Raw genomic sequence first — 24,583 nt, 5'->3', positions numbered from 1 at the left:
ACTCAACTGCCTCTGTTCTACTCAGGTGGTATTAGATCCCAAATTTGCACTCCTGGGAATCTCAGAAAATTTACTTGGACGAAATCTATAGAACGTGGACAAGATCCTTATACTTGGCTCATAAACTCATTTTACAGAAATGGAACTCGCCTACACCTCCAACATACAACCAATTGTGTGAAATTCTTAATTTCACATTACAGAAAGAAGAGTTAACATACAAGCATAGGGGGTGCCCTAAAAAGTTCCAAAAAATATGATCCTGGTGACTGGACTCTAATGTTTCATCTCATACCCCCCTACCTCAGGCCACAGAGTAAGCCAGTTAGGTAACATTTACTATTGAGTGGATGACCGCCAGGCACACCAGGTTGGTAAAGTCAAATGACCTGCAGCTAATCCATTTAGCTGCAGGATGTAAGGAGAACACCCAGTACATCTAGGCATGTAGAAGCATGTGGCTGACTCCACGTGATGGTGTTGGTCTAATCACAAAGCACAAACACTGTCACATGGTGAGAGTTCCTAGCGCTATGTAACCCAACACTCGAACAACTCTTTTTGCTCAGGGTGGCTTTTCCTGTTCCGAGCAGCCAAAAAGGAATAGCGGAGTAAAAGAAAGGAGTGCATGTGCTCCTGGGTAGGAGGTGAATTAGGTAAACCTGTTGCTTTGCCCTGGCCTTATTAAAGTGATTCTCTAAGCAGAACTTTTATTTTAATTTTTGATAAAGCAGGAAAGAGTTGGAGCCTCTGTTAAGTTTTATTGCTGTCCGAGTCCCCACTGGGGAGATTCGCCTCACTTTTTGTACAACTGTCTAAGATTAGAATTCCCTTCAATTTGTAAGATTTCCACTAACCACCTGTTGCACCTCTGGGACAACAAGTGCCCGTTCACACCAGAATTGCTTTGCGCTTCTGTTCAATTCAGTGCAATGTGATTTTGCACTGGATCGCACCAAAAGTACTGCATGCACTACTTTTAAAAGGCACAGCAACTGGATCACATGGTACTGCAGTACGTACCATGCGAAGCAGTGCAGGAAAACTCACTGTGTTTAGGGTGTCGTTAGCACTCTTTGACGCAGGCAGACCGCACACATGTGTTTTGAACGCGGTGCAGGAAGCACATACGGAATGCAGGTTTCCAGCTCAATGTTCCATGTGAATGGGCACTAAGTGAAGAAAGTTCCCTATTGGTAAAAAGACAGCAAAAAAATTAACCTGGCAGAGATCTTTTCCTATTCTGTTCAAAACCACTTTAATCAGCAAAGTTTTTGATGAAAAAAAAAATAAGATTTTTGTGTCACTAAGTCCATTGGTGGACACAGCAATTCTTAAATAAATAGTCTGGTTATCCTGCCGCCTACAAGAGGTTGGAGGATTATGTAAATAAGATTTTTGTTCTTACTGTAAAATCCTCTTTCTTGAAATCAATAGAGGAACACAGGAATGCTTCAAACTCCCGTTGATGGCAGTATATAACCCAATTGCTAAAAGACGTAGTCCACCTTTGGGACCATGCATTCTCCAACCCACCACCCCCACCCACTTACCTGAATCACTGGGCGCTTATCCTTGAAGCACACTGTTTGTAATTGGAGCAAATATGAGTGGCTCCGCTTGCTCCATTCACAGATATATTCAGAGGGATCTGTAAATGGCTAGACCACCATGGCAGAGGACTAACAGGGCGCCAGCACATGAACAGGGATATCACCGTATTTATAGTGCATTGTTTACTTCTTTTAGTCCCATAACAGAAGGTTCATACCTTCATACAGATCTGGGGCTGGGATGTTGACAATACAGGAGCACGTGCAACATTTAATAAAGGCATTCATTTTTTTTAACCACTTAAAGCAGTGATGGTGAACCTTGGCACTCCAGATGTTTTGGAACTACATTTCCCATGATGCTCAACTACACTGCAGAGTGCATGAGCATCATGGGAAATGTAGTTCTAAAACATCTGGGGTGCCAAGGTTCGCCATCACTGACTTAAAGTGTAAGTTCACCATTACAGAAAATCTGTAAGGTGAATTTACACTGGACCCCCTCCCCATCGCACCCGGTCACGCTGACCTGAAGATAACCCTCTGTGTCACATCATATAGCCGCTTTACCTGTCCAGGGATTTAAAATCCCCACGGCTGACAGGATGGGCTACACAGGTTCTGATTGATGTAAAAAAAAAAAAAATTCAAGTTTACATTTACCATGCCTTTAAGCATTCCTATTATTACTGTGCCAATTCACTGGATGGGAATCCATTTTTCTTTATTTTCCCTTTGTGAGAATAATAAGCCAAGTAGACGGCCACAGTATCTTTATAAACAGTCAAAGCATTCCAGAGATAGGCACACAATCCAAATAAAACAGAAGCTTAAACGATTTGTTTCCCACAGGAACATAACATAAGATGTTGTGCTATGCAGGCAAGACCCTCTTGTTACCTTGAGATCTCGGTGAATGATGGGAGTCTTGCACTGGTGGAGGCGAGCAACTGCTTCACATGTGTCGCAGAAGATCTGTAGGACCTCGGCTTCAGTAAACCCAGTCTGCAGACGCTGGTTCATCAGGTTTACAACTTGCCCTCCTGCAGAATAGAAAAAACTGCTGTCAATCTCTTAGAAAATAAGAAATATATCATTCTGTAAAGCAACACCCTCTCCACAAGGGGCATACTCCTAAAGCTGTAAATGTAACATTCACCAATCATCCAACGCAGGTGAGCTTCCTGGGGCATGTGCTTTAAATGACAGCAATTGGTTCACCTGCATTGAATGTTTGGTGAATGTCACATTCACCGCTTTATAAATATGCCAACAAGTACAAATAAAATGTGCACAGTAAACAGAAAAGATACATATATGACTCATTATATGAAGGGGGTGTGTGGGTTTGAGAAGAGCAGGTACCTGGTTTTGACAGGTATATGCTCCCACTTCTGGTCGAATCCACTGGAATTCCCCCCCACAACCTTCTAAATAGAGCTGGGCGATTTTCTCCAAAAAAAAAAAATAAAACTCGATTCACGATTCGAATTGAGTTTTTTTTTTTTTTTTGATGGACACTGCGCCGGTCCTGAGGAGCTGCGTGCAGGAGTTTTTAGGCAAGGCCGCGGCTTCTGCCTAGTCCGCGGCGTCCGGCCTCGCGAACTAGGCTGAAGCCGTGGCCTCACCTAAAAACTCCTGCACGCAGCTCCTCAGGACCGCGGCACAGTGTCAGCGCCGGTCCTGGTGAAAAAATAAAAAAAATGGATTTGCTGAAAATTTGAATCGATTTGACCTCTCAATTCAAGATTCAAATAGATTTTTTTCCCCAGCCCTACTTCTGAGACACGTCACAGGTCCCAGAAGGCTGCGGAATCATTCTCACAGAATAGCGCAGCTCGTGCATGTACTTGGCTGTGAAGCTGCAAGGATGTGGATGGGGGAGCCCCTCCTGCTGTGGGATTGTATTCTGACAGCGGGGAGCTGCTTGCCAACAACCAACCTGCCCATACACGGATCGAAATTTGGCCTGTCCCTGCTGAACTGGCCAAAATTTTGATTCATGTATGGCCAGCTTTAGTTTAACTCTTTTGTGTCTCTGTGGCAGCAGAGTTTGTATTCCTCCTCCCTCAACAGTAGATCTTTAGGCTGTCAGCAGATTCGCCGCTAGTGACTCACTGATTTTAGGCACAGTGCCAAGAATAGAGAGCAACTGAGCATGTGCAGAGCAGGGCGAGACAGTGCCTTACTGGATTTTACACAGTAAAGGCACTTTTTTAATGTTTTACATGGTTATACCTGCAAAAGGGGCCAACATTAAGTGATCTATGCATTGAAGCAACAGATTGCAGAGCATATGCACAATGCACAGCAGTGCACATTACGTGCACCATAACCTGTGTTCCTTTGAATTAAGTATGCACCAATATATCGGCCGTGGAAAATTATCAGCCAAAAATAGGGTTAATCAGCGTTTTGGCGGTAGAAAAAAAAAAAAAATAGTGCTGATAATGGCATGTTGCGTCCCGTTGACTTCAACACAAAAACAGCAGTAACAATTTATTTAAAACGTTTTTTTCTTTTTAAACTGTCCGTTTCGGTTTCAGTTTTTGGACAAGTGCATCCTGAATTTTTGGTTTCAGTTTTGGCACCAGAATTTTCATTTGGGTGCACGACTTTTTAGAATTGTGTATAAAGAATAGTACAACCACAATAAATAAGTGCCCGCAGTTGCTGCACAATAGAAAGAAGAGGTAAACAGTTGCTATTTGGCTTCACAATCACACAAAAACTACAAATCTTGTCTTGGCCATAAAAAATATTAAATGTTAACATACAGTTTATGCATTAAAAATGCACATCTGTGGATTTGGAATGCAGTTGCGTTAATAAATGTTCCCCAAAGTAGTTTTCCTTTAAAGAAGAAAATATGTCTCATCACCAAATTAAAAATGCCAGAAATCTTATGCTGTAATGCTGTACATACACATTTAGGAGAGTTCGCTTGTAAAGACCAGATTTGCCTTGCCAGTTAGGAGTTGTAAGAGAAGAAAGGCAGATCTCTGAAGAGACATTATCAATGTGTCAGGCCCACGCTTCCTACCCCATACTGGCAGAGGAAATACAAAAAAAAAAAAAAAAAAACAGGAGGGGGCTACAATTACAGCAAACAACACAAAAAGCATCCCTGGATAGGTAAGTGTCCTTATATTAAATGTACTTAATCTTGACTTAATTTTTTTTGTACAGGCTGGAACTACTCTTTAAATGTTTAAAGTGATTGTAAAGTTCATGTTATACTTACATGCTCTGTGTAGTTGGTTTTGCACAGAGCAGCCCAGATTCTCCTTTTCTTGGGTCCCTCTTCTGTGCTCCAGGCCCCTCCCACCTGTTTAGTGCCCCCACAGCAAGCAGCTTGCTATGGGGGCACCGGAGCGAAGTCACAGCTCCCTGTGTCTATTCAGACACGGAGCCCCAATCCGGTCCCCTTGCTCTCCTGATTGGCTAACTGACTTTGATTGACAGCATCGGCAGCCAATGGAGCCACTGCTGTGGCTCGCTCCAATCAGGGAGGGAAAATCTCGGACGGCTGAGACACTCGTGGACATCGCTGGACAGAGTGGAACCTCGGGTAAGTATTAGGGAGGCTGCTGTACACAGAAAGCTTTTTATCTTAATGCATAGAATGCATTAAAGGGTTACTAATCCCTCGCGTTTTTTTTCTTTTAAATAACAAACATGTCATACTTGCCTCCACTGTGCAGTTCGTTTTGCACAGAGTGGCCCCTATTCTCTTCTGATCCCTCAGAGGCACTGGTGGCTCCTCCCTGCATTGAGTGCCCACGTTGGAGAAGTGGTCTCCTATGGTGGACACCCGTTCGGGCGCACTCCCAAGTCCTGCTTCTGGGTCTATTGACACAGAATTCGGGACTCGGCTCCGCCCCCTCGTTGCCCGTGTCATTGGATTTGATTGAAAGCAGTGTGAGTCAATGGCTTCCCTGCTATCAATATATCCAATCAGGACACAAGACACAGACCGGAGCTGGTGTTCTTGCTCCGGGCGTGGGAATTACAGGGCTCGGGTGAGTAAAGGGGGGGGGGGGGGTGCAGCACTACAGAAGAAGGTTTTTCACCTTAATGCATAGAATGCATTACCACTTGCCGACCACCCGTCGTTATACGTCGACTGTTTGAAGAGGAATATCGTTGTTATGGCAGCAGCTAGCTACCATAACACTGGTATCCTCTTCAAGTGCGGGCGGTCGGCTTTCAGATAAAAGTGGTCTCTGTGGCGCAAGATCACTTTTATCGGCGGCGGGAGAGGGCCCCCCTCCTGCCATGCTCCGGTGCTCTCTGCCGCTGGCCCCACCCAGCTTCATACCAATGCAGGGCGAAAGCGACATCAAAACGTGACATCCACCCATAGCTCTTAAAAAGGGACTTTTTTTTTTAATTGCATTTTAGTGTAAAAATGAGATCTGAGGTCTTTTTGACCCCAGATCTCATATTTAAAGGAGGTGCTGCCATGCTTTTTTTCTATTACAAGGGATGTTTACATTCTTTGTAATAGGAATACAAGGGACACAATTTTTATTTTTTTTTAAAAGAACAGTGTAAAAATTTCTGCAAAAATACACTACATGCTTTTCTGCAGATTCTCCATTGAAGTCTATTGAAAAAATAAATAAAACATAAAAAAAAAAAAAAAAACTGTTTTGCATTGAAAAAAGTCCTTGACCCTTTCCAAATATGCAGCGGCTGAAAAAAGCATAGATGTGAACGCGTCCCATAAAAAAAAAAAAAAAACCATGTTAAATGAACTGTAGTGCGTTTCTGCAAAAAGCAATGAAAAACGCATAGGTGTGAACCAGGCCTACAACGTTTAGTAGCAGCAGCATGCTTTATGTATCACCTGTCATAATGGGGTTAAAAAAACTAAAATTAGCCCCTTATAGTACAAAAAGAACAGATAATCGCTACTATAAGGGGTTCATTTATACTATATATAAATAAACACACACACACCACTGTACTGTCGATATATATATATATATATTGACAGTACAGTGGTGTGTGTTTATTTATATATAGTATAAATGAACCCCTTATAGTAGCGATTATCTGTTCTTTTTGTACTATAAGGGGCTAATTTTAGTCCCATAAGTGCAGTTCAAGCTGGTGAGGTGGCAAGCACAAGTAGTGTCCCGCTGCCACCAAGAAGACAAACACAGGCCCGTCGTGCCCATAATGCCCTTCCTGCTGCATTCGCCAATCCTAATTGGGAACCCACCGCTTCTGCAGCACCCGTACTTCCCCCATTCACATCCCCAACCAAACCATTTTATTTATGTCCTCCCGAGTACCCCTACCCAACGAACCCCCCAAAAAAGATGTCGTGTCTGCAGCAAGCGCGGATATAGGCGTGACACCCGCTATTATTGTCCCTCCTGTCCTGACAATCCTGGTCTTTGCATTGGTGAATGTTTTGAATGCTACCATACACTAGTTGAGTATTAGCGTAGGGTACAGCATTGCACAGACTAGGCACACTTTCACAGGGTCTCCCAAGATGCCATCGCATTTTGAGAGACCCGAAGCTGGAACCGGTTACAGTTATAAAAGTTATAGTTACAAAAAAAAGTGTAAAAAAAAAAAGTGTAAAAAAAAAAAAACAAACAAAAATATAAAATAAAAAAAAATAGTTGTCGTTTTATTGTTTCTCTCTCTATTCTCTCTATTGTTGTGCTCTTTTTTACTGTATTCTATGCTGCAATGTTTTATTGTTATTATGTTTTGTCATGTTTGCTTTTCAGGTATGCAATTTTTTATACTTTACCGTTTACTGTGCTTTATTGTTAACCATTTTTTTGTCTTCAGGTACGCCATTCACGACTTTGAATGGTTATACCAGAATGATGCCTGCAGATTTAGGTATCATCTTAGTATCATTCTTTTCAGCCAGCGGTCGACTTTCATGTAAAAGCAATCCTAGTGGCTAATTAGCCTCTAGACTGCTTTTACAAGCAGTGGGAGGGAATGCCCCCCCCCCCACCATCTTCCGTGTTTTTCTCTGGCTCTCCTGTCTCAACAGGGAACCTGAGAATGCAGCCGGTGATTCAGCCAGCTGACCATAGAGCTGATCAGAGACCAGAGTGGCTCCAAACATCTCTATGGCCTAAGAAACCGGAAGCTACGAGCATTTTATGACTTAGATTTCGCCGGATGTAAACAGCGCCATTGGGAAATTGGGGAAGCATTTTATCACACCGATCTTGGTGTGGTCAGATGCTTTGAGGGCAGGAGAAATCTAGGGTCTAATAGACCCCATTTTTTTCAAAAAAGAGTATCTGTCACTACCTATTGCTATCATAGGGGATATTTACATTCCCTGAGATAACAATAAAAATGATTTAAAAAAAAAAAATGAAAGGAACAGTTAAAAAAAAGATAAAAAAGCAAAAAAAAAAAAAAGCACCCCTGTCCCCCCTGCTCTCGCGCTAAGGCGAACGCAAGCGTCGGTCTGGCGTCAAATGTAAACAGCAATTGCACCATGCATGTGAGGTATCACCGTGAAGGTCAGATCGAGGGCAGTAACTTTAGCAGTAGACCTCCTCTGTAAATCTAAAGTGGTAACCTGTAAAGGCTTTTAAAAATGTATTAATTTTGTTGCCACTGCACGTTTGTGCGCAATTTTAAAGCATGTCATGTTTGGTATCCATGTACTCGGCCTAAGATCATCTTTTTTATTACATCAAACATTTGGGCAATATAGTGTGTTTTAGTGCATTAAAATTTAAAAAAGTGTGTTTTTTTCCCCAAAAAATGCGTTTGAAAAATCGCTGCGCAAATACTGTGTGAAAAAAAAAAAAAAAATGAAACACCCACCATTTTAATCTGTAGGGCATTTGCTTTAAAAAAATATATAATGTGTGGGGGTTCAAAGTAATTTTCTTGCAAAAAAAAATATTTTTTTCATGTAATCAAAAAGTGTCAGAAAGGGCTTTGTCTTCAAGTGGTTAGAAGAGTAGGTGATGTGTGACATAAGCTTTATAAATGTTGTGCATAAAATGCCAGGACAGTTCAAAACCCCCCCAAATGACCCCATTTTGGAAAGTAGACACCCCAAGCTATTTGCTGAGAGGCATGTCGAGTCCATGGAATATATTATATTGTGACACAAGTTGCGGGAAAGAGACAAATTTTTTTTTTTTTTTTTTTTTGCACAAAGGTGTCACTAAATGATATATTGCTCAAACATGCCATGGGAATATGTGAAATTACACCCCAAAATACATTCTGTTGCTTCTCCTGAGTAAGGGGATACCACATGTGTAAGACTTTTTGGGAGCCTAGCCGCGCACGGGACCCCGAAAACTAAGCACCGCCTTCAGGCTTTCTAAGGGCGTAAATTTTTGATTTCACTCTTCACTGCCTATCACAGTTTTGGAGGCCATGGAATGCCCAGGTGGCAAAAAAAACCCCCAAATGACCCCATTTTGGAAAGTAGACACCCCAAGCTATCTGCTGAGAGGTATAGTGAGTATTTTGCAGACCTCACTTTTTGTCACAAAGTTTTGAAAACTGAAAAAAAAATTTTTTCTTCTTGTCTTTCTTCATTTTCAAAAACAAATGAGAGCTGCAAAATACTCACCATGCCTCTCAGCAAATAGCTTGGGGTGTCTACTTTCCAAAATGGTGTCATTTGGGGGGGGTTTGTGCCACCTGGGCATTCCATGGCCTCCGAAACGGTGATAGGCATTGAAGAGTGAAATCAAAAATTTACACCCTTAGAAATCCTGAAGGTGGTGATTGGTTTTCGGGGCACCGTACGCGGCTAGGCTCCTAAAATGTCCCACACATGTGGTATCCCCATACTCAGGAGAAGCAGCTAAATGTATTTTGGGGTGCAATTCCACATATGCCCATGGCCTGTGTGAGCAATATATCATTTAGTGACAACTTTTTGTAATTTTTTTTTTGTCATAATTCAATCACTTGGGACAAAAAAAAGGAATATTCAATGGGCTCAACATGCCTCTCAGCAATTTCCTTGGGGTGTCTACTTTCCAAAATGGGGTCATTTGTGGGGGTTTTGTACTGCCCTGCCATTTTAGCACCTCAAGAAACGACATAGGCAGTCATAAATTAAAGGCTGTGTAAATTCCAGAAAATGTACCCTAGTTTGTAGGCGCTATAACTTTTGCGCAAACCAATAAATATACACTTATTGACATTTTTTTTTACCAAAGACATGTGGCCGAATACATTTTGGCCTAAATGTATGACTAAAATTGAGTTTATTGGATTTTTTTTTAGAACAAAAAGTAGAAAAAAATCATTTTTTTTCAAAATTTTTGGTCTTTTTCCGTGTATAGCGCAAAAAATAAAACCGGCAGAGGTGATCAAATACCATCAAAAGAAAGCTCTATTTGTGGGAAGAAAAGGACGCAAATTTCGTCTGGGTACAGCATTGCATGACCGCGCAATTAGCAGTTAAAGCGACGCAGTGCCAAATTGGAAAAAGTCCTCTGGTCCTTAAGCAGCATAATGGTCCGGTCCTTAAGTGGTTAATCAACAAATGTGTTATACTTACCTGCTCTGTGTAATAATTTTGCACAGAGCAGCCCCTATTCTCCTCTTCTAGGGTCCCCCCCAGACGTTTCTGGCTCCTCCTGCCTTCAGAGTGCCCAAAAAAGCAAGCTGCAAAGTATAGTATAGAGTGACCCTATAGCAGTGATGGCGAACCTTGGTACCCCAGATGCTTTGAAACTACATTTCCCATGATGCTCACACACTCTGCAGTGTAACTGAGCAATCATTTCCTGTAAGGACTACATGTCCCATGAGGCATTGCTCCTCACACATTCACATTTACAAGTTCTCAAGCACTTACTGACATGTATGGATGGTGTACTGAGCTGTATGTGTGCTACACTGCATTTCCTGATATGTAAAACAAATGATGCATTCTGTATTAATCGATTATGAAAATAGTGGACAACTATTTTCTCAAATCGATTAGTTGTTTCAGCTCTACCTTACACAGATCGAAATCCAGCCAGTTCAGCAGGATCTATCTGAATTTCGATCCATGTATGTGCAGGCTAGTTGTACTGAAGCCAGTGTATCCATCAACAATTTTTTTCTTTCTATCATAGTATTTTGATGGCCGGGAAACCTCCCACTGTCAGAATACAATAGCTCAGCGGAAGAGATTCCCCCATCATCACCGACGGAGTGAATGGGGGAAAAAAAAAAAAAAACAAGCAATTTTCTTTCCTTCAATCCCAGGTTTAAGGAAAGACAAAATTGCATAACATATGACCAGCCTTAGAAGCTGCTGAAAATCCTACGAAATTTGACACTCTTAATATGTATACCATTACTTCAGTCTTGTAATATTGAAAAAAAATGAATAAAAAAAAAACACAAAATTAAAAAAAAAAAAAAAAAAAAAAACCACGACATTTGTCCATCAGTTTCAGACACACATAATCACCAGTGTTTTGGCCCAGTAAAATGCAAAACAAAAGCTCTAGAGCTACTGTGACTTTGCTTTCAGGGGTGGAAAAAAAAAAAATCCATCTTTAGTTAGCAATGATGATTTGGATACCATTAGCTGTAAGAAAATGACCCAAACCATATTAAATTCCATTATTGATTTTCCTATTACTATCTTATACGGAAGGGCATTCCACAGCTTAACCACTCACAATGTAAAGAACGGCTTCCTACATGGGCGTTAAGATCTTCTTTCCTTCAAAGTGATGTTCCCTTGTCCTATATATAGTCATTAGGATAAAACTGTTTTTGTCAAACATTGACCTTGAGGGAAAAAAAAGAAAAAAAAAAAATGTGCAAAATGGCTTCTTTGCTGCTTCCCTCTCCAAGCCCAACTTTGTAGGTCAGGTCAATAGACTCTAGTCTAGGGGGAAGATTTACTAAAGCTGGACAGTGCAAAATCTGATGCAGATCTGCATAGAAACCAATCCGCTTCAAGGATTTAGGCTCCGTTCACACCTGAGCAGAGCAACTTTCAGGCATTATTTGAGAGTTTTTGAGTGTTTTTGGAAGCGTATTAGAAGCATTTTACAGCTTCAGACATTTGGGGTGGAGAGCTGCTGTTGGAGCAGAAAACGCATGACAAAACGCTCGTAAAATTCTTAAATTGTTACTAAACCCACAACAGTAAAATCAGTCTGTATATGCAGTAAAGCATGCTTGTTATACTCATTGTGGAACTTAAGGGGTTAATCCTGTAAATAGGTTGCTTTATCCTCTATGCACAGATCATTCCCTGCCTGCACTATCTGGGGAAGGCCAGCTAACACAGGTAGAGTAGCCGACTTGCACATGCTCAGTTGTGTCTTTTATGCTGGAGAGAACAGTTACTTGTTCTCAGAGATAGCCAGGTCACATGATATTGACATCACACATGTGGGCGTGTATACAGGCTACAGTGGAAATCTCCACCTTCCTGAACTCTCAGCACTGGAGAAACTCTGCAGTTTATCATGTAACCGTGGTATACAGATCATCCAAAAAAAGTATATAGCGGCAGTATTTTAATAGCCAAAAACTTGTAATCTGCCAAAAAGAAGCTCATATACTTTGTGGAGCGACGAGCATTTTGCCAGGGTATTTGAAATCCTCCTGGCTTTCTCTCCTCCAGGGCAGCCTAGGCAGATTCCAATAGGTCAGCGCCATCCATGTGACGGTACTGACCAATTAGAATGCCTCCTATCTCCACACACAGAGAGGTGCAGATAGGAGATTAAGCCACAGGGATTTCAAATTCCCGGACTGGTAAAGCAGTGTCCCGAAGTCTGACAGCGGGGGATCACAAGACACTGGTACATTGGGACCAGGGGAATTGGGAGGGGGCCCAGTGTAAGTTCACCTTACAGATTTTCTGTAAAGGTGAACTTATACTTTAACTGAACAAGCTGAAGTTAGCCGATTGGTTACCATGCACAGCTCTACCAGATTCTGTGTGCTCCAGTTTTAGTAAATCAACCCCCTAAAAGTCTATTGAGTTTAAAAAATGTGCCTGTAATGAGCCAGGTCACACGTCAGAGTGCGTTTTAGATCACCCTTCACCATTTTATTTAACTAAATGGTATAGCAAAACATACTAGGGCACATAAAGCAGTGAACCTGCCATTCATCAAACATTCTCTGCAGGTAAATCTTTCAAGGTGATGTGTTCTCTTTGAGAGTGACTGTTGAGAGTAACCACCAGTGAATGTTCACTGGAAACCACATTTACACTAGGTTCACACCTATGCGTTTTCAAAATGAACTAGTTGCTCTGCATTTTGGCAAAGGAGGGAAAAAAAATAAAGGGTGCATGCACCTTTTCAAAAATGCAGCCGCAGGGAAATCACATGGTCTTTTTGACCATGCAATTTCCCTGCAGTTCCCGTATGGCAATTTTACATGCATGGAGTGCCATTCAGAATGTGGGTGGTTGCGGGTATCTCTGCGATTCCCACACCCACTGTCACAAGCAGAAGTGTGAACCAAGCCTTACTGCATTATAAAATATGTCCAACAGCATTTGCCCTCAGAGGAGTTATGCTGGCCATACACCGGTCGAAGTTTAGCCAGTCTCGCAGAGCCCTTCAGCCCTTGGGTGTGTGCCCTTCCCTGCTCATCAGAAGTCAACTATTAAATTGAATTCCATGAAGACATGTTGGAAAATTGATCAGTGGCTGCAGCAACCGATCAGTGTTCATCTGACAGCAGTGGGTGCCACTGTCAGAATACAATGTTCTGGCCGGCGGAGTGCTCCATCCACCTGCCTTGTGTGGATGGAAGAACCTGTGAGATCTTTTTCCTTCAGCCAAAATAAAAAATCATGCATGGCTAGCTTTAGCTTCAAATTCATACAGCAAGAAAATCACATTCAGCCTCCTGGCTCTGACATTTCTCACTCATCCCAGGTTCCACATACAACTGTAATGGGGCCGGTCTCTTTAGGTCAGCAGACCTGGCCTAATGGATAAAATGTATCTATTTTTTTTTTTTGCTTGAATTTCTATGCGGTCACATGGCCGAAACCCCCCCAACCCCTGTGTGATGTGCAGGTCCAACAACATACAAGAATTCCCTAGAGGACGTGTACATCACCAACAGGTGTAAACTGCTCTAGGTATTAGAGGGATAAAGAGTCTCTTTCCACCAGCCAGCCACCAGAGGGGCCAGGGCTCTGTATTCACATGACTGCTTAGAAAATCGAGCAAGAAAAGGTATTTAAACTGCAATTTGCGATTACCTGCGATAGGAGTCAGTAAGGGTGGCAGCATTTAAAAAGGTAGGTGTTATGGGGCCTTAATGTCTACTTAGGATAAGTTCACCTACCAAGTCTACCCACAAAGCGGCTTCATTCATTCACAGCGATACGTCCCCAGTGGGCTAGCTGGGTGCCAACGAGGTACAGGCAGGAAGCTGAAGGAAGTGTTTGCAGAGGCCTGACATTAAACATGCGATCCACTGATCACAGGTGAAATGCTTTGCAGGCTCCTGCGAGGAATTCATACACTTTTTATTTTTATTTTTTTGCAGAAAGTTTGTGCATTTTAAATTTTTCCCTTAAAAGAGGAAGTAAATCCTGATGGATTTTACTGCCTCTTTATTCCCCTGCAAAGTAAAAGCATAATAGGCTAGTATGCATCGCAAACTAGCCCGTCATGTGGTACTTACCTGCAAACGAAGCCCACAATGTCCCTGCTGGTGGCCGCGTCCATCTTCACCCCTCTTCCTTCCAGGGCAGTGGACTCTGGCTCCGTGACTGGCTGGAGTCACGGGAGCCGACGGTAACAGCATGGGCCCTTTAGAAATGGCACTTTCTTTAGAGCGCATGCGCCGATGACGTCGGCGCAATCGTATATGGTACATATCTCCCAAACTGTGCAGGTTTAGGAGATATTTCCAGTACCTACAGGTAAGCCTTATTATTGGCTTACCTGTAGGTAAAAGTGGTGTGCAAGGATTTACAACCACTTTAAAGGAGACTTAGTCTTTAAAGTATTCAAGTACTTTAAACAAGTTAGATGAAAACAATCTTTAAATCTCACCTCTACAGTAATCCATAAGTATAAGCACCTCCCATACATCTCCACTGCTCATAGAATTAATACTGGAATCTATGTAACCGACGATGTTCTTGTGTCCAGAGAGATCCCTCTGCAAGAAAAACACAATAAAGCAATGTATGAATGGAGAATGTTCTCATTAAGATTTAGGCAAGAATCAAAAGCTGATCATTCATTGGAAGACCTTTCATTAATCTAACAAGTGCCCTTTACAAATGATCTCTGTACTTTAGAACTAGACATGAATTCTTCGGAATGCACAAATACATTCTAGTATAATACAGTCTGTGCAGCAAGGGGATACAACGCTTTTCCTAGCTAAACATGACTCCAACACTTAGTCTACATTCACACCGGTACACTTTGTGTGCATCCAGCAGCAATCACCAAAAAGGTAATCACTGGATGTGTGGACAGCCGCGAATATCTGCGCCCGCCAGCGACCGGTCATTTTTAACAGACCTGGTAGGTGGCCGCGCCTAGCCACTTCAGAACATTCCTGCGGCTACAGATTGCACTGGCCTAAATCTTTGGTGTGAGTGTAGTCTAAAGCTTTTTCCTGATGCTTTAGTATAGGACAGTGATGGCGAAGCTTGGCACCCCAGATGTTTTGGAACTACATTTCCCATGATGCTCATGCACTCTGCAGCGTAGTTGAGCATCATGGGAAATGTAGTTCCAAAACATCAGCGGTGCCAAGGTTCGCCATCACTGGTATAGGAGATTGCCGACTGATGGAGCATAGTCTTCATAACCATTTCTTAGTTCCCTATGAACTATGCCATTAACGGAAGCAATATTTTTGCACAGCCTATGCATACCTGTAGGAACTGGAAAAAAATTTGTTACCTAAAGGAGAGCCTGCCAAAATATCTATTAATTCTTAGCTATTGAATTAACTACCAAATCACGGCAGTTCTCTGGCCATCGATAGATTGAAATTCAGCTGGTTCAGCAGGCACCATCTGAAATTCAACCCATCTATGGCTGTTCCTGCTTGACATTCTAACAAACATTCAATCTTTGTCGAATGGGACTGTTGGTAAACCTTTCATTCTATCAGCAGCTGCAGCGCTGATCAGTGTAATCTGACAGTGGAGGAGCTGTCAGAAGCTTGTGTGGATGGGGAAATCTGTTTCTGACCAGCCCTCTGGCTAATCAAAAAAATAAAGGGAACATCTGTAGCCAGCCAAAGCAAAATCCAGTATGGGCTCATGTTGTGATCTTCTGAAAATGCAACGGTTACTTGCTTGACTGTCATACTGGTGCTTGAATACTTGCTGCTTGTTCTGGATCTATAACTCAAAAAGGTACGATTTAAATACCAAGTATTGGAGCCAAAGTTTAATGGAAGAACGTGAGGCAAGCCGCCCCTTTTAAAATGGAATAAACCACATTACAAATGATTTTTCAAACACGATTGATGGTGGAGCACGGCTAAATGATAATTTGCTGCTGCAATTATTTCTTGAACCACAGTGATTGGAATATTCTGTGAGGACTTTCCTTGTCATAGTTTATGGAACTGTCACATTGCGGAACCTACACATTGAGGACTAGATACTTTATACGGATGAATAATGTAATTTCTTGTCTTCAATCTTTGGCTGCCACCTGTCTTTGTAGAAGCTGGGGAAAGCACTAGGGCCTCGGGTAGTGCAATTGTGAAACAAAACAGGTCTGTACAAGAAAAATCGCTAACATTTATTGAGGCATTTGAATGGAAAACCACATCTCAGATCAGTAGATTGAGCAGTAGATATAGGCAGATGAAATGATGTAGTGTTCAACTCAACTTTTTCAGGTACAAGTATAGTAAATCCCTACACCAACATCTCCTAACTGGTCCTATAATGTGATGGGTGAAGCCACCAACATATTAGGGGGCATGGTCAAAGCTTGATTTTTTTTCCAGAGAAAGTCAAGGTTTGCATGCAGCTTCAGCTGCCAATTGATCTTCGGAACATTTGGTTTTCACTGAACACAGCCTCTGCTTTTGCATTTTCTAACAAGGCCTCAGTTTCAACTGCTGAGGGTTGTGACAGGTATAGTTTATCACCACTATGTAGCTTTGTATTTGGAAAGCGAGGTCACATGTCTTGTATGGAGTTAGAACTTCAGCTGGACCAGTAACTGCAGCCCATTAAACAATGAAAGGGTTATACATCACATATGGTCTGTATAGTCCCACATATCTTCTAAGAGCATCAAGAAAGGCAATTACCATGATTTGTATCTCCCGCTTGCAAACCTGGAGGTCATGCTCACTATTCACATACATACGCTTCAGAGCACGTCGCATGCCATTGCCGGTATGAACCAGGAAGACCAGGGCAAAACCACCTGCAGAAGGAAAAATCAAACGTCAGTCCAAGACAATGCAACAATATTACAACCCTGCAATGTACAGGATACATTAATGAACCTTCTATGCAAGCCCAGCATGACAAAATCCTTTTACTGCTGCTGTAATTACCATGTCGGATGTCACAAGTTGGATTGTTAGGACAAGGATCCGACTTCAATGATATTCAATGGGCTGAAGTAGGACCAAAGTAGTGCAGGGAGCATTTTCAAAGTCGGACTGACTTGTGTCTATCTCTCCACTCCTCAACTCACCCCCTCGATCTCCTCACAGATCTCAAACTTACTAAATGACATCTCGGTATGGATGTCACACCACTTTCTTAAACTCAATCCTTCTAAAACTGAGCTTGTAATATTTACCCCTTCCCGCCCCCCACCCCCCCCCCCATGACTTAACCATTAAGATCAACAGCACAACCATTGGCCCTCCACACATGCCAGGGTGTAATCCTCGACTCTGACCTCTCTTTCAGCCCCCACATCCAATCACTGGCTAAATCCTGCCGCCTTAACCTCCGCAACATTTCCAGAATTCGACCCTTCCTGACTAATGACGCCACAAAGGAACTTATTCACTCCTTGATTATTTCCCACCTTGACCACTGCAACTCTCTCCTTAATGGCCTACGCCTACGCAGGCTATCCCCCCTTCAGTCTATTATGAATGCTGCTGCTAGACTAATACACCTCACTAATTGATCCGTGACTACCGCCCCTCTCTGCCAATCCCTTCACTGGCTTCCCCTACCCCATCATATAAAATTCAAAATACTAACCACAACATACAAGGCCATCCACAACATTGCCCCCAGCTACATCACCAACCTAATCTGCAGATATCACCCAAATCGTCCCCTCCGCACCTCCTGCTCTCTAGCTCCCTTGTTACCTCCTCTCATGCTAGTCTTCAGGACTTCTCCAGAGCCTCTCCCATCCTCTGGAATTCCCTGCCCTATTATATCCGATCAGCCCCTAACCTGTCCACCTTTAGGAGATCCCTGAAAACTCACTTATTCAGGGAAGCCTATCCCACACCCACCTAACAACCCCATCAAATCATTCCCCGCATCTATTACCTTTTGTACCACCACCCCCTCACTTTAGAATGTAAGCTCTAAGAGCAGGGCCCTCCTGCCCCTTCTGTATTGCACTGTAATTGTGCTAACCCCCCTCTACATTGTAAAGGGCTGCGTAAACTGTTGGTGCTATATAAATCGTGAATAATAATAATAATAATAATAATAATAATAATAAATAATAATTACAAAGTGCAAACAGCAATGATTTGCAAACTACAGCTGCTCATAAAAGTCAACTAATTCCACTGTACTTAGAGAATAAATATGTTATAAAAGGTAAACTGAAATCAGTTGCTATAGGTTGCTGTTCCCGGTCTATCACATAGCATGGGCCATAAGAAGCAACTATACAGGTATTTTCCATGATGAGCCCTGGGTGCCACCTTTTTTTTTTTTCCAAGCAGCACTGTAAATAAAAGAGCTGGAGTTTGACTGGCTGCTATGGATGTGTAAACAGTTAAAGAGAATCATATAAGAGTTGAAACTCTTGCCACAGCCGTTTGCTGTGAGCTGCAGAATCAGTGAATTTTGCAGGGTAGAAGTGACACAGCATGACGCAGAGGACATGTTCAGGTTACTAGTAAACCTACAATTATGGTGACGCTTACTCATTATGGACAGACAAAATAAGATTACACTACCTCATATGTGTATGGCCCTTTCACCTTTAATTGCATGCAACGCTGAAGAAAAAAAAAAAATGTTCTTTATCTGGGAGGTTAAAAAAGAAGGAGAAAAAAAAACACACACTTAATGGGATGCTCTCTGCAACATGTGTGCAAAGTGTTATTCATTCTGGACACATTTCACATAAGAATGACCACTTTCACCGGAGGAGGAATCGGGTTCCAGTCATACAGATACTAAGCCATTCAGCCAAACAGTTGGGAATCTACTTGATGGCTTCTGTATTTTAAATCACAGACAAAAAAAAACAACACAGCCCTTTACAGACCAACCAAAATCATTGCCTGCTCCCAGGGAGCTTGCAATCCAATACCATTGTTAAAGTCCCACTATTCATGCACCATCTGGATGGACACCCCTTAAAGGAAGCCTTTTCTAAAAAGGCCACACATGGATCAAAATTCAGCCACTCCTTGCTGAACTAGCCAAAGTTTGATCCATCTATGGCCAGCTTAAGGCATCATGCACGCCGGACGTTTTTACAGCAGCCGTTTTTGGCTTCAGGCTTTTTTTCTGCAGCTAATAAACTCCCCAACACGTTATCCTATGTGTCCATGCACACATAGGGTTTTGTCAGCAGCTTTTGGGAGGGGCGTTTTCTGGCTGTAAAAATGCTCTAACTCTGAAAAACTTAACTATTCGGTGTGTATGAGCATTTCTGAGCCATAAGCTTTTGTGGAAGTATAAATAAAAAAAAAAAAAAGAAGAAAAAAGCTAAAAGACCTCAAAACACTTAAAAATGTTGCAAAAGCACAAAGAAAAAAAAAAAAAAAAAAAAAAAAAAAAACCTCACCATTTTTCAAAAACGCAGATAAAGCTAAAGCTACTAGTGTTTTTATAACGCCTAGTTACATATAACGCCATTGGTAACCCAGGAGATTAGCAATAGCAGCAACTCTAAAGCTAAATATATTCTTTGACATGTTAATGTAATTTATAAAGTCTTTATTGTTAAATCTGCAGCTTTTTATTAAAGTTGAACTTTACCCTCCCTAGCAACTTAATGTAGGAAGGCTGTAACAAAGGTAATGCAAAAAAAGGCCATAACCTTTTTTTATTAACTACATAGCTCATTAAAATTTCACCTGTTGGTAGAGTAACTCTATATAGTAACTTTTCTTGTTTTTCATTGCAGGTAAATATTGGATTCCAAGCAGAAGCAATGTGCCGTCATTGAGTTCTTGATGAGGGAGGGGTGCAGGCTGTCCGCCATCCACAGAATATTTATGGAGATGACATCATGGATAAGAGCCTTGTCATCGCAGACTCTTGTGCTTCATCTCCCTAAACATTCTGTAACCTTCTGGGGATGTCAGACAGCCTGCACCCCGCCTTTGTCAAGAACTCAATGATGTTCAGTTGCTTCTGCTTGATTTCATTATTTACCTGCAATGAAAAAGGAAGAGGTACTATAGAGGAAGAATTATGGGGCGTATACATGGTCAGGCTTTTTGACTACAAAAGTCCAACAGACTTTCGACAGACTTTTTGCAGACTTTAAACAGACTTTCTAACGAACGGACTTGCCTACACACGATCACACCAAAGTCTGACGGATTCGTACGTGATGACGTACAACGGACTAAAATAAGGAAGTTGATAGCCAGTAGCCAATAGCTGCCCTAGCGTCGGTTTTTGTCCGTCGGGCTGCCATACAGACGAGCGGATTTCTGGGTCCGGCGGAGTTACGACGTAAAGATTTGAAGCAAGTTCCAAATCTAAAGTCCGTCAGATTTGCGACTGGAAAAGTCCGCTGAAAGTCCGGGGAAGCCCACACACGATCGGATTGTCCGCCGGATTTGTTCCGTTGGATTTTGTAGCCAAAAAGTCTGACCGTGTGTACGCCCCATTACTCTAACCTGTAAAATTTAAATGACCTATGTAAGTTTTGCCCACTGTTGCATTAGTTTCAGGACAGCCCTCGTAAACTTTTTCTATCGCCCCACCTGTCTGTCAACTAGCAGAATTTTTTTGGGGGGGAGGCAGGATAAAAACTTTTTTTTTTTTTTTCTTTTCCTTAAAAGACCCATTCGCCCCCTTCCTTTTTTCCGGGCCTAGGCAAATATGATGTGTATTGTGCTCACAGCTCCCTGAGATACCCACATCAAGGGCCCCAGGAGGTTGTAGGGTACTACAGCATTGGTTCTCAACCCTGTCCTCAAGTATTACCAACAGGCCATGTTTTGGGAATTTCTCTTAGATAAAATAGCTGTCCAAAATACCAAGCCATTGACTCCGATAAGTACCTGTGCACAATAAAGGAAAACCTGCAAACATGGCCTGTTGGGGGTACTTGAGGACAGGGTTGAGAACCACTACTTTACACCATGTCATCATCATCTATCCATTTATGGTTCTTACAGCCTCCCCCTGATAATGTGGCGAATACATGTCATCGCAGGGCTGCTGCACAACCCAGAAGAGACAAACCTCTCCAGGTGATATCAGAGGATGGCGATCCAGGACTGGACGTTCTGCAGCAAACTCATGACATCAGTATAAAATATGAGGTAGCGATGCCGCTCCAAGACTGTTGTCTCTAATAGCCAGCCCCTCCCCCCACCTCACCTCACCTCACAACTTCAGGTGCAGGCTCTGCAATCATGTAGAAAATCAAAGAAAACAGCTGAACGGCCGCACTCCGAACACCTTTTATTCGTGGCAAAACAGTGTAGAAGATCCAAAATCTTACATCATGGTGATGAAAGGTACAGACAGGCTAACGCATTTCACCTCAATATAGATGCTTAACCGCTTCAGCCCCAGAAGATTTGGCTGCTGAATGACCAGGCCATTTTTTACGATTCGGCACTGCGTTGCTTTAACTGACAATTGCGCGGTCGTGCGGCACTGCACCCAAACAAAATTGACTTCTTTTCCCCCCACAAATAGAGCTTTCTTTTGGTGGCATTTGATCATCTCTGCGGTTTTTATTTTTTGCGCTATAAACAAAAAAAGAGCGACAATTTTGAAAAAGCAAAATATTTTGTACTTTTTGCTATAATAAATACCCCTTTTTTTTTTTTTTTTTTTAAAAAAAGCAAATTTTTTCTCAGTTTAGGCCAATATGTATTCTTTTACATATTTTTGGCAATAAAAAAATCGCAATAAGCGTATATTGATTGGTTTTTGTGCAAAAAAAAGTTAGTGTCTACAAAATAGATTTATAGCATTTTAAACATTTTTTTACTAATAATGGCGGCATTCTGCGACATTATGTCGGACACATCAGACATTTTTGGGACCATTGACATTTTTACAGCGATCAGTGCTATAAAAATGCACCGATTACTGTAAAAATGTCACGGGCAGGGAAGGGGTTAACACTAGGGGGCGATCAAGGGGTTAACTGTGTTCCCTCTGTGTTCTAACTGAAAGGGGGATGGGACTGTCTAGGGGAGATGACAGATCACTGTTCATACTTTGTATGAACACACGATCAGTCTCTTCTACCCTTAGAGAAGCAGGATCTGTGTTTACATGCACAGATCCCGGTTCTCGGTGTGTCACGAGCGTTTGCGGGAGCCCAGCGGTCATTGCTTCCGGTGGCGCTCACGCCCTTAGTGGCCACAAGGCGAAACGACGTAACATAATGCCGTTTCGCCCCAGCCGTGCCATTGTGGTGGCTGGTCGGCAAGTGGTTAAAGTGGGAGTCCGGCGAAAAAATTTTTTTTTAGATGTCAGCAGCTGCAAATACTGCAGCTGCTGACTTTTAAAATAAGGTCACTCACCTGTCCCGGGGTCCAGCGATGTCGGCACCCGACACCGAACCGTCCCTCGGGTGCTGCCGCCGCCATTCTCAGTGAGGGAATCAGGAAGTGAAGCGTTGCGGCTTCACTTCCCGGTTCCCTACTGCGCATGCACGAGTCGCGCTGTGCGTTCTCAATAGTCCCCGCTATCTCCTGGGACCTGTGTCTTTCCCAGGAGACAGCGGGGGAGTGCGGGAGGGGGCGTGACTCCCGCGGGAGTCTATTCCCGGAAGTGGGTGCAGATACCTGTATTATACAGGTATCTGCACCCCCCTCCCCCCTGAAAGGTACCAATTGTGACACTGGAGGGGGGGGGATCCGATGAGCGGAAGTTCCACTTTCGGGTGGAACTCCGCTTTAATAATCTATATTGATCACCATGATGCAAGAGATTTTGGATCTTCTACATTGTTTTGCTACGAATAAAAAGGTGTTATTTGGAGTGCGGCCGTTCAGCTGTTTTCTTCAATTTTCTTGATGACATTAGTACTGCAAAGCAAACAATGATTCCTCTATGCCCTAATACATACTTTCAGCACAACAAACACAGAAAAGTGGCTTTCTCAGGGCTCATTCAGAGCAGTGGTCTTTGCTGCAGCGTGAGGCATACAGCAACACATCACAAGCATTAACATTGGCCTCATTTATTAGCAGGGTCTGCTGAGCCGGAAATTAAATGAGACTGCACAGTCCTCACACGCAGCGTATACATTCCTGTGACAGGGCCACAGAAGATGCTAGCAGAAGACGACATTCAGTCTAACGACGAAATAAAGGATCAAATAAAATGTGAACACCATATAATAACATCTGGTATACAGGATATCAGTCATATGAGCAAATCCGTGGGATGACAATCAGGTGTGGTTTACATTAAACATAAATAGAGTGCTGTCTGCACTTGTAAATCTGGTCTTGTGATATATTTGACTGTCAGGTGCCTTGGGAATTTCTAGGTCAAGCAAACCGCCAAATGGCATCTGTTCGTTTGTCGCTGAATCTGCCCTGGAAAAGCAATCCTGTACTTGGAGGATTTTACATTCGTTCACAGAAAATCAGACGAAAGGTTAGGCTTCCTAAGTGTTCATTATTGTATGGAGTCCAGCGTGCCTAACAGTTAACCTGTTATTACTTAAAGTGAGGCCAAGAATTAGCAAAAAATGTGTATTAGTAAAGAGCTGAAACGAATCATCTGTTTGATAGAGCAATAGTGTTTCTAGAATCATAGACACAATTTCATAAAGTATCTTAATATAATCCAATGGTCAGAATCATCATCATAGAAACCTCTTAGGCTCAATTCACAAAGCTCCACCACAGGGATAAGGGCCTTTTCACACGGGTGCCTCCACTTGAAGGACTCCGCTTGCTCAGCAGGGGATCGCTCCACTGGTTCCAGGTGAGCAGGAAGATGACAGGTCCAACTCCTCGCACTCTGCAGAACGGAGACAGACAGTCCGGCTCTCCTCTATGGGAAAATCGGGTGAAAACAGACCGCCTGTCCGTTTTCATCCAATCATATCCCATCCACTAGACGGACAGAATACAGGACCACCATCCATCTGGATTTTACAGACAGGATCGGTTCGGATAGCGGCAGATGTCAGCGGTGACATCCGCCGCTCCATAGGGGAGACTGGAGGGTCCGATCAGGTCCATCTGAAAAACTGACAGGCAGGTATGATCGGACAGCCCAGGTGAAAGGGCCCTAAGAGTCTTTAGTTTAGCCATGTAATTGTAAATGCTCAGCTGAAAATAACGGTCATTTTTTGAAAGTAAATATCCTTAGGTCCCTTTCACATGGGTGGTGTCCATCTCAGCAGGGAATCCTAAATTGATCCCGTTGAGTCCGATCAGAACAGTACAAATGTCAACATTTGTGGCATCCATGTCTATTCCTAATTTTCCTCCATGGAAAAGCCAGACTAATGCAATCCTTATGAGTGGGTGAATGTAATTACACTTGCATCTACCTATATCTGCCCATCTCTGGTCAGTAAAGACAGACCTCAATGTAAACTTTTCCATTTTGCCCAACAGACCTGAACGGACCTGGAGGTGGGAGGACATAGACAAGCACAAGTCCACTTAAAAGAGAACTATGGGTTTGG

The 24,583-nt window shown here is 42.6% G+C and overlaps 1 protein-coding gene across 6 annotated transcripts in view; it reads right to left on the bottom strand.

Annotated features, from left to right (window-relative positions):
• AAK1 (AP2 associated kinase 1) overlaps positions 1-24,583 on the bottom strand; it is a 214,619-nt gene that overhangs the window by 128,243 nt on the left and 61,793 nt on the right. For all 6 annotated transcript variants that reach the window (XM_073622010.1, XM_073622013.1, XM_073622011.1 and 3 more), the window contains exons 2-4: positions 16,815-16,933; positions 14,573-14,681; positions 2,454-2,596 (exon numbers count right to left, since the gene is read on the bottom strand). In XM_073622010.1, the coding sequence (XP_073478111.1) occupies positions 2,454-2,596; positions 14,573-14,681; positions 16,815-16,933 (371 nt within the window). The remainder of the gene's footprint in view (positions 1-2,453; positions 2,597-14,572; positions 14,682-16,814; positions 16,934-24,583) is intronic.

Source organism: Aquarana catesbeiana, linkage group LG03, assembly GCF_042186555.1.
Source record: "Aquarana catesbeiana isolate 2022-GZ linkage group LG03, ASM4218655v1, whole genome shotgun sequence".
In the NCBI taxonomy this organism is placed as follows: Eukaryota; Metazoa; Chordata; class Amphibia; order Anura; family Ranidae; genus Aquarana; species Aquarana catesbeiana.
This window is presented reverse-complemented; position numbering and strand designations above follow the sequence as displayed.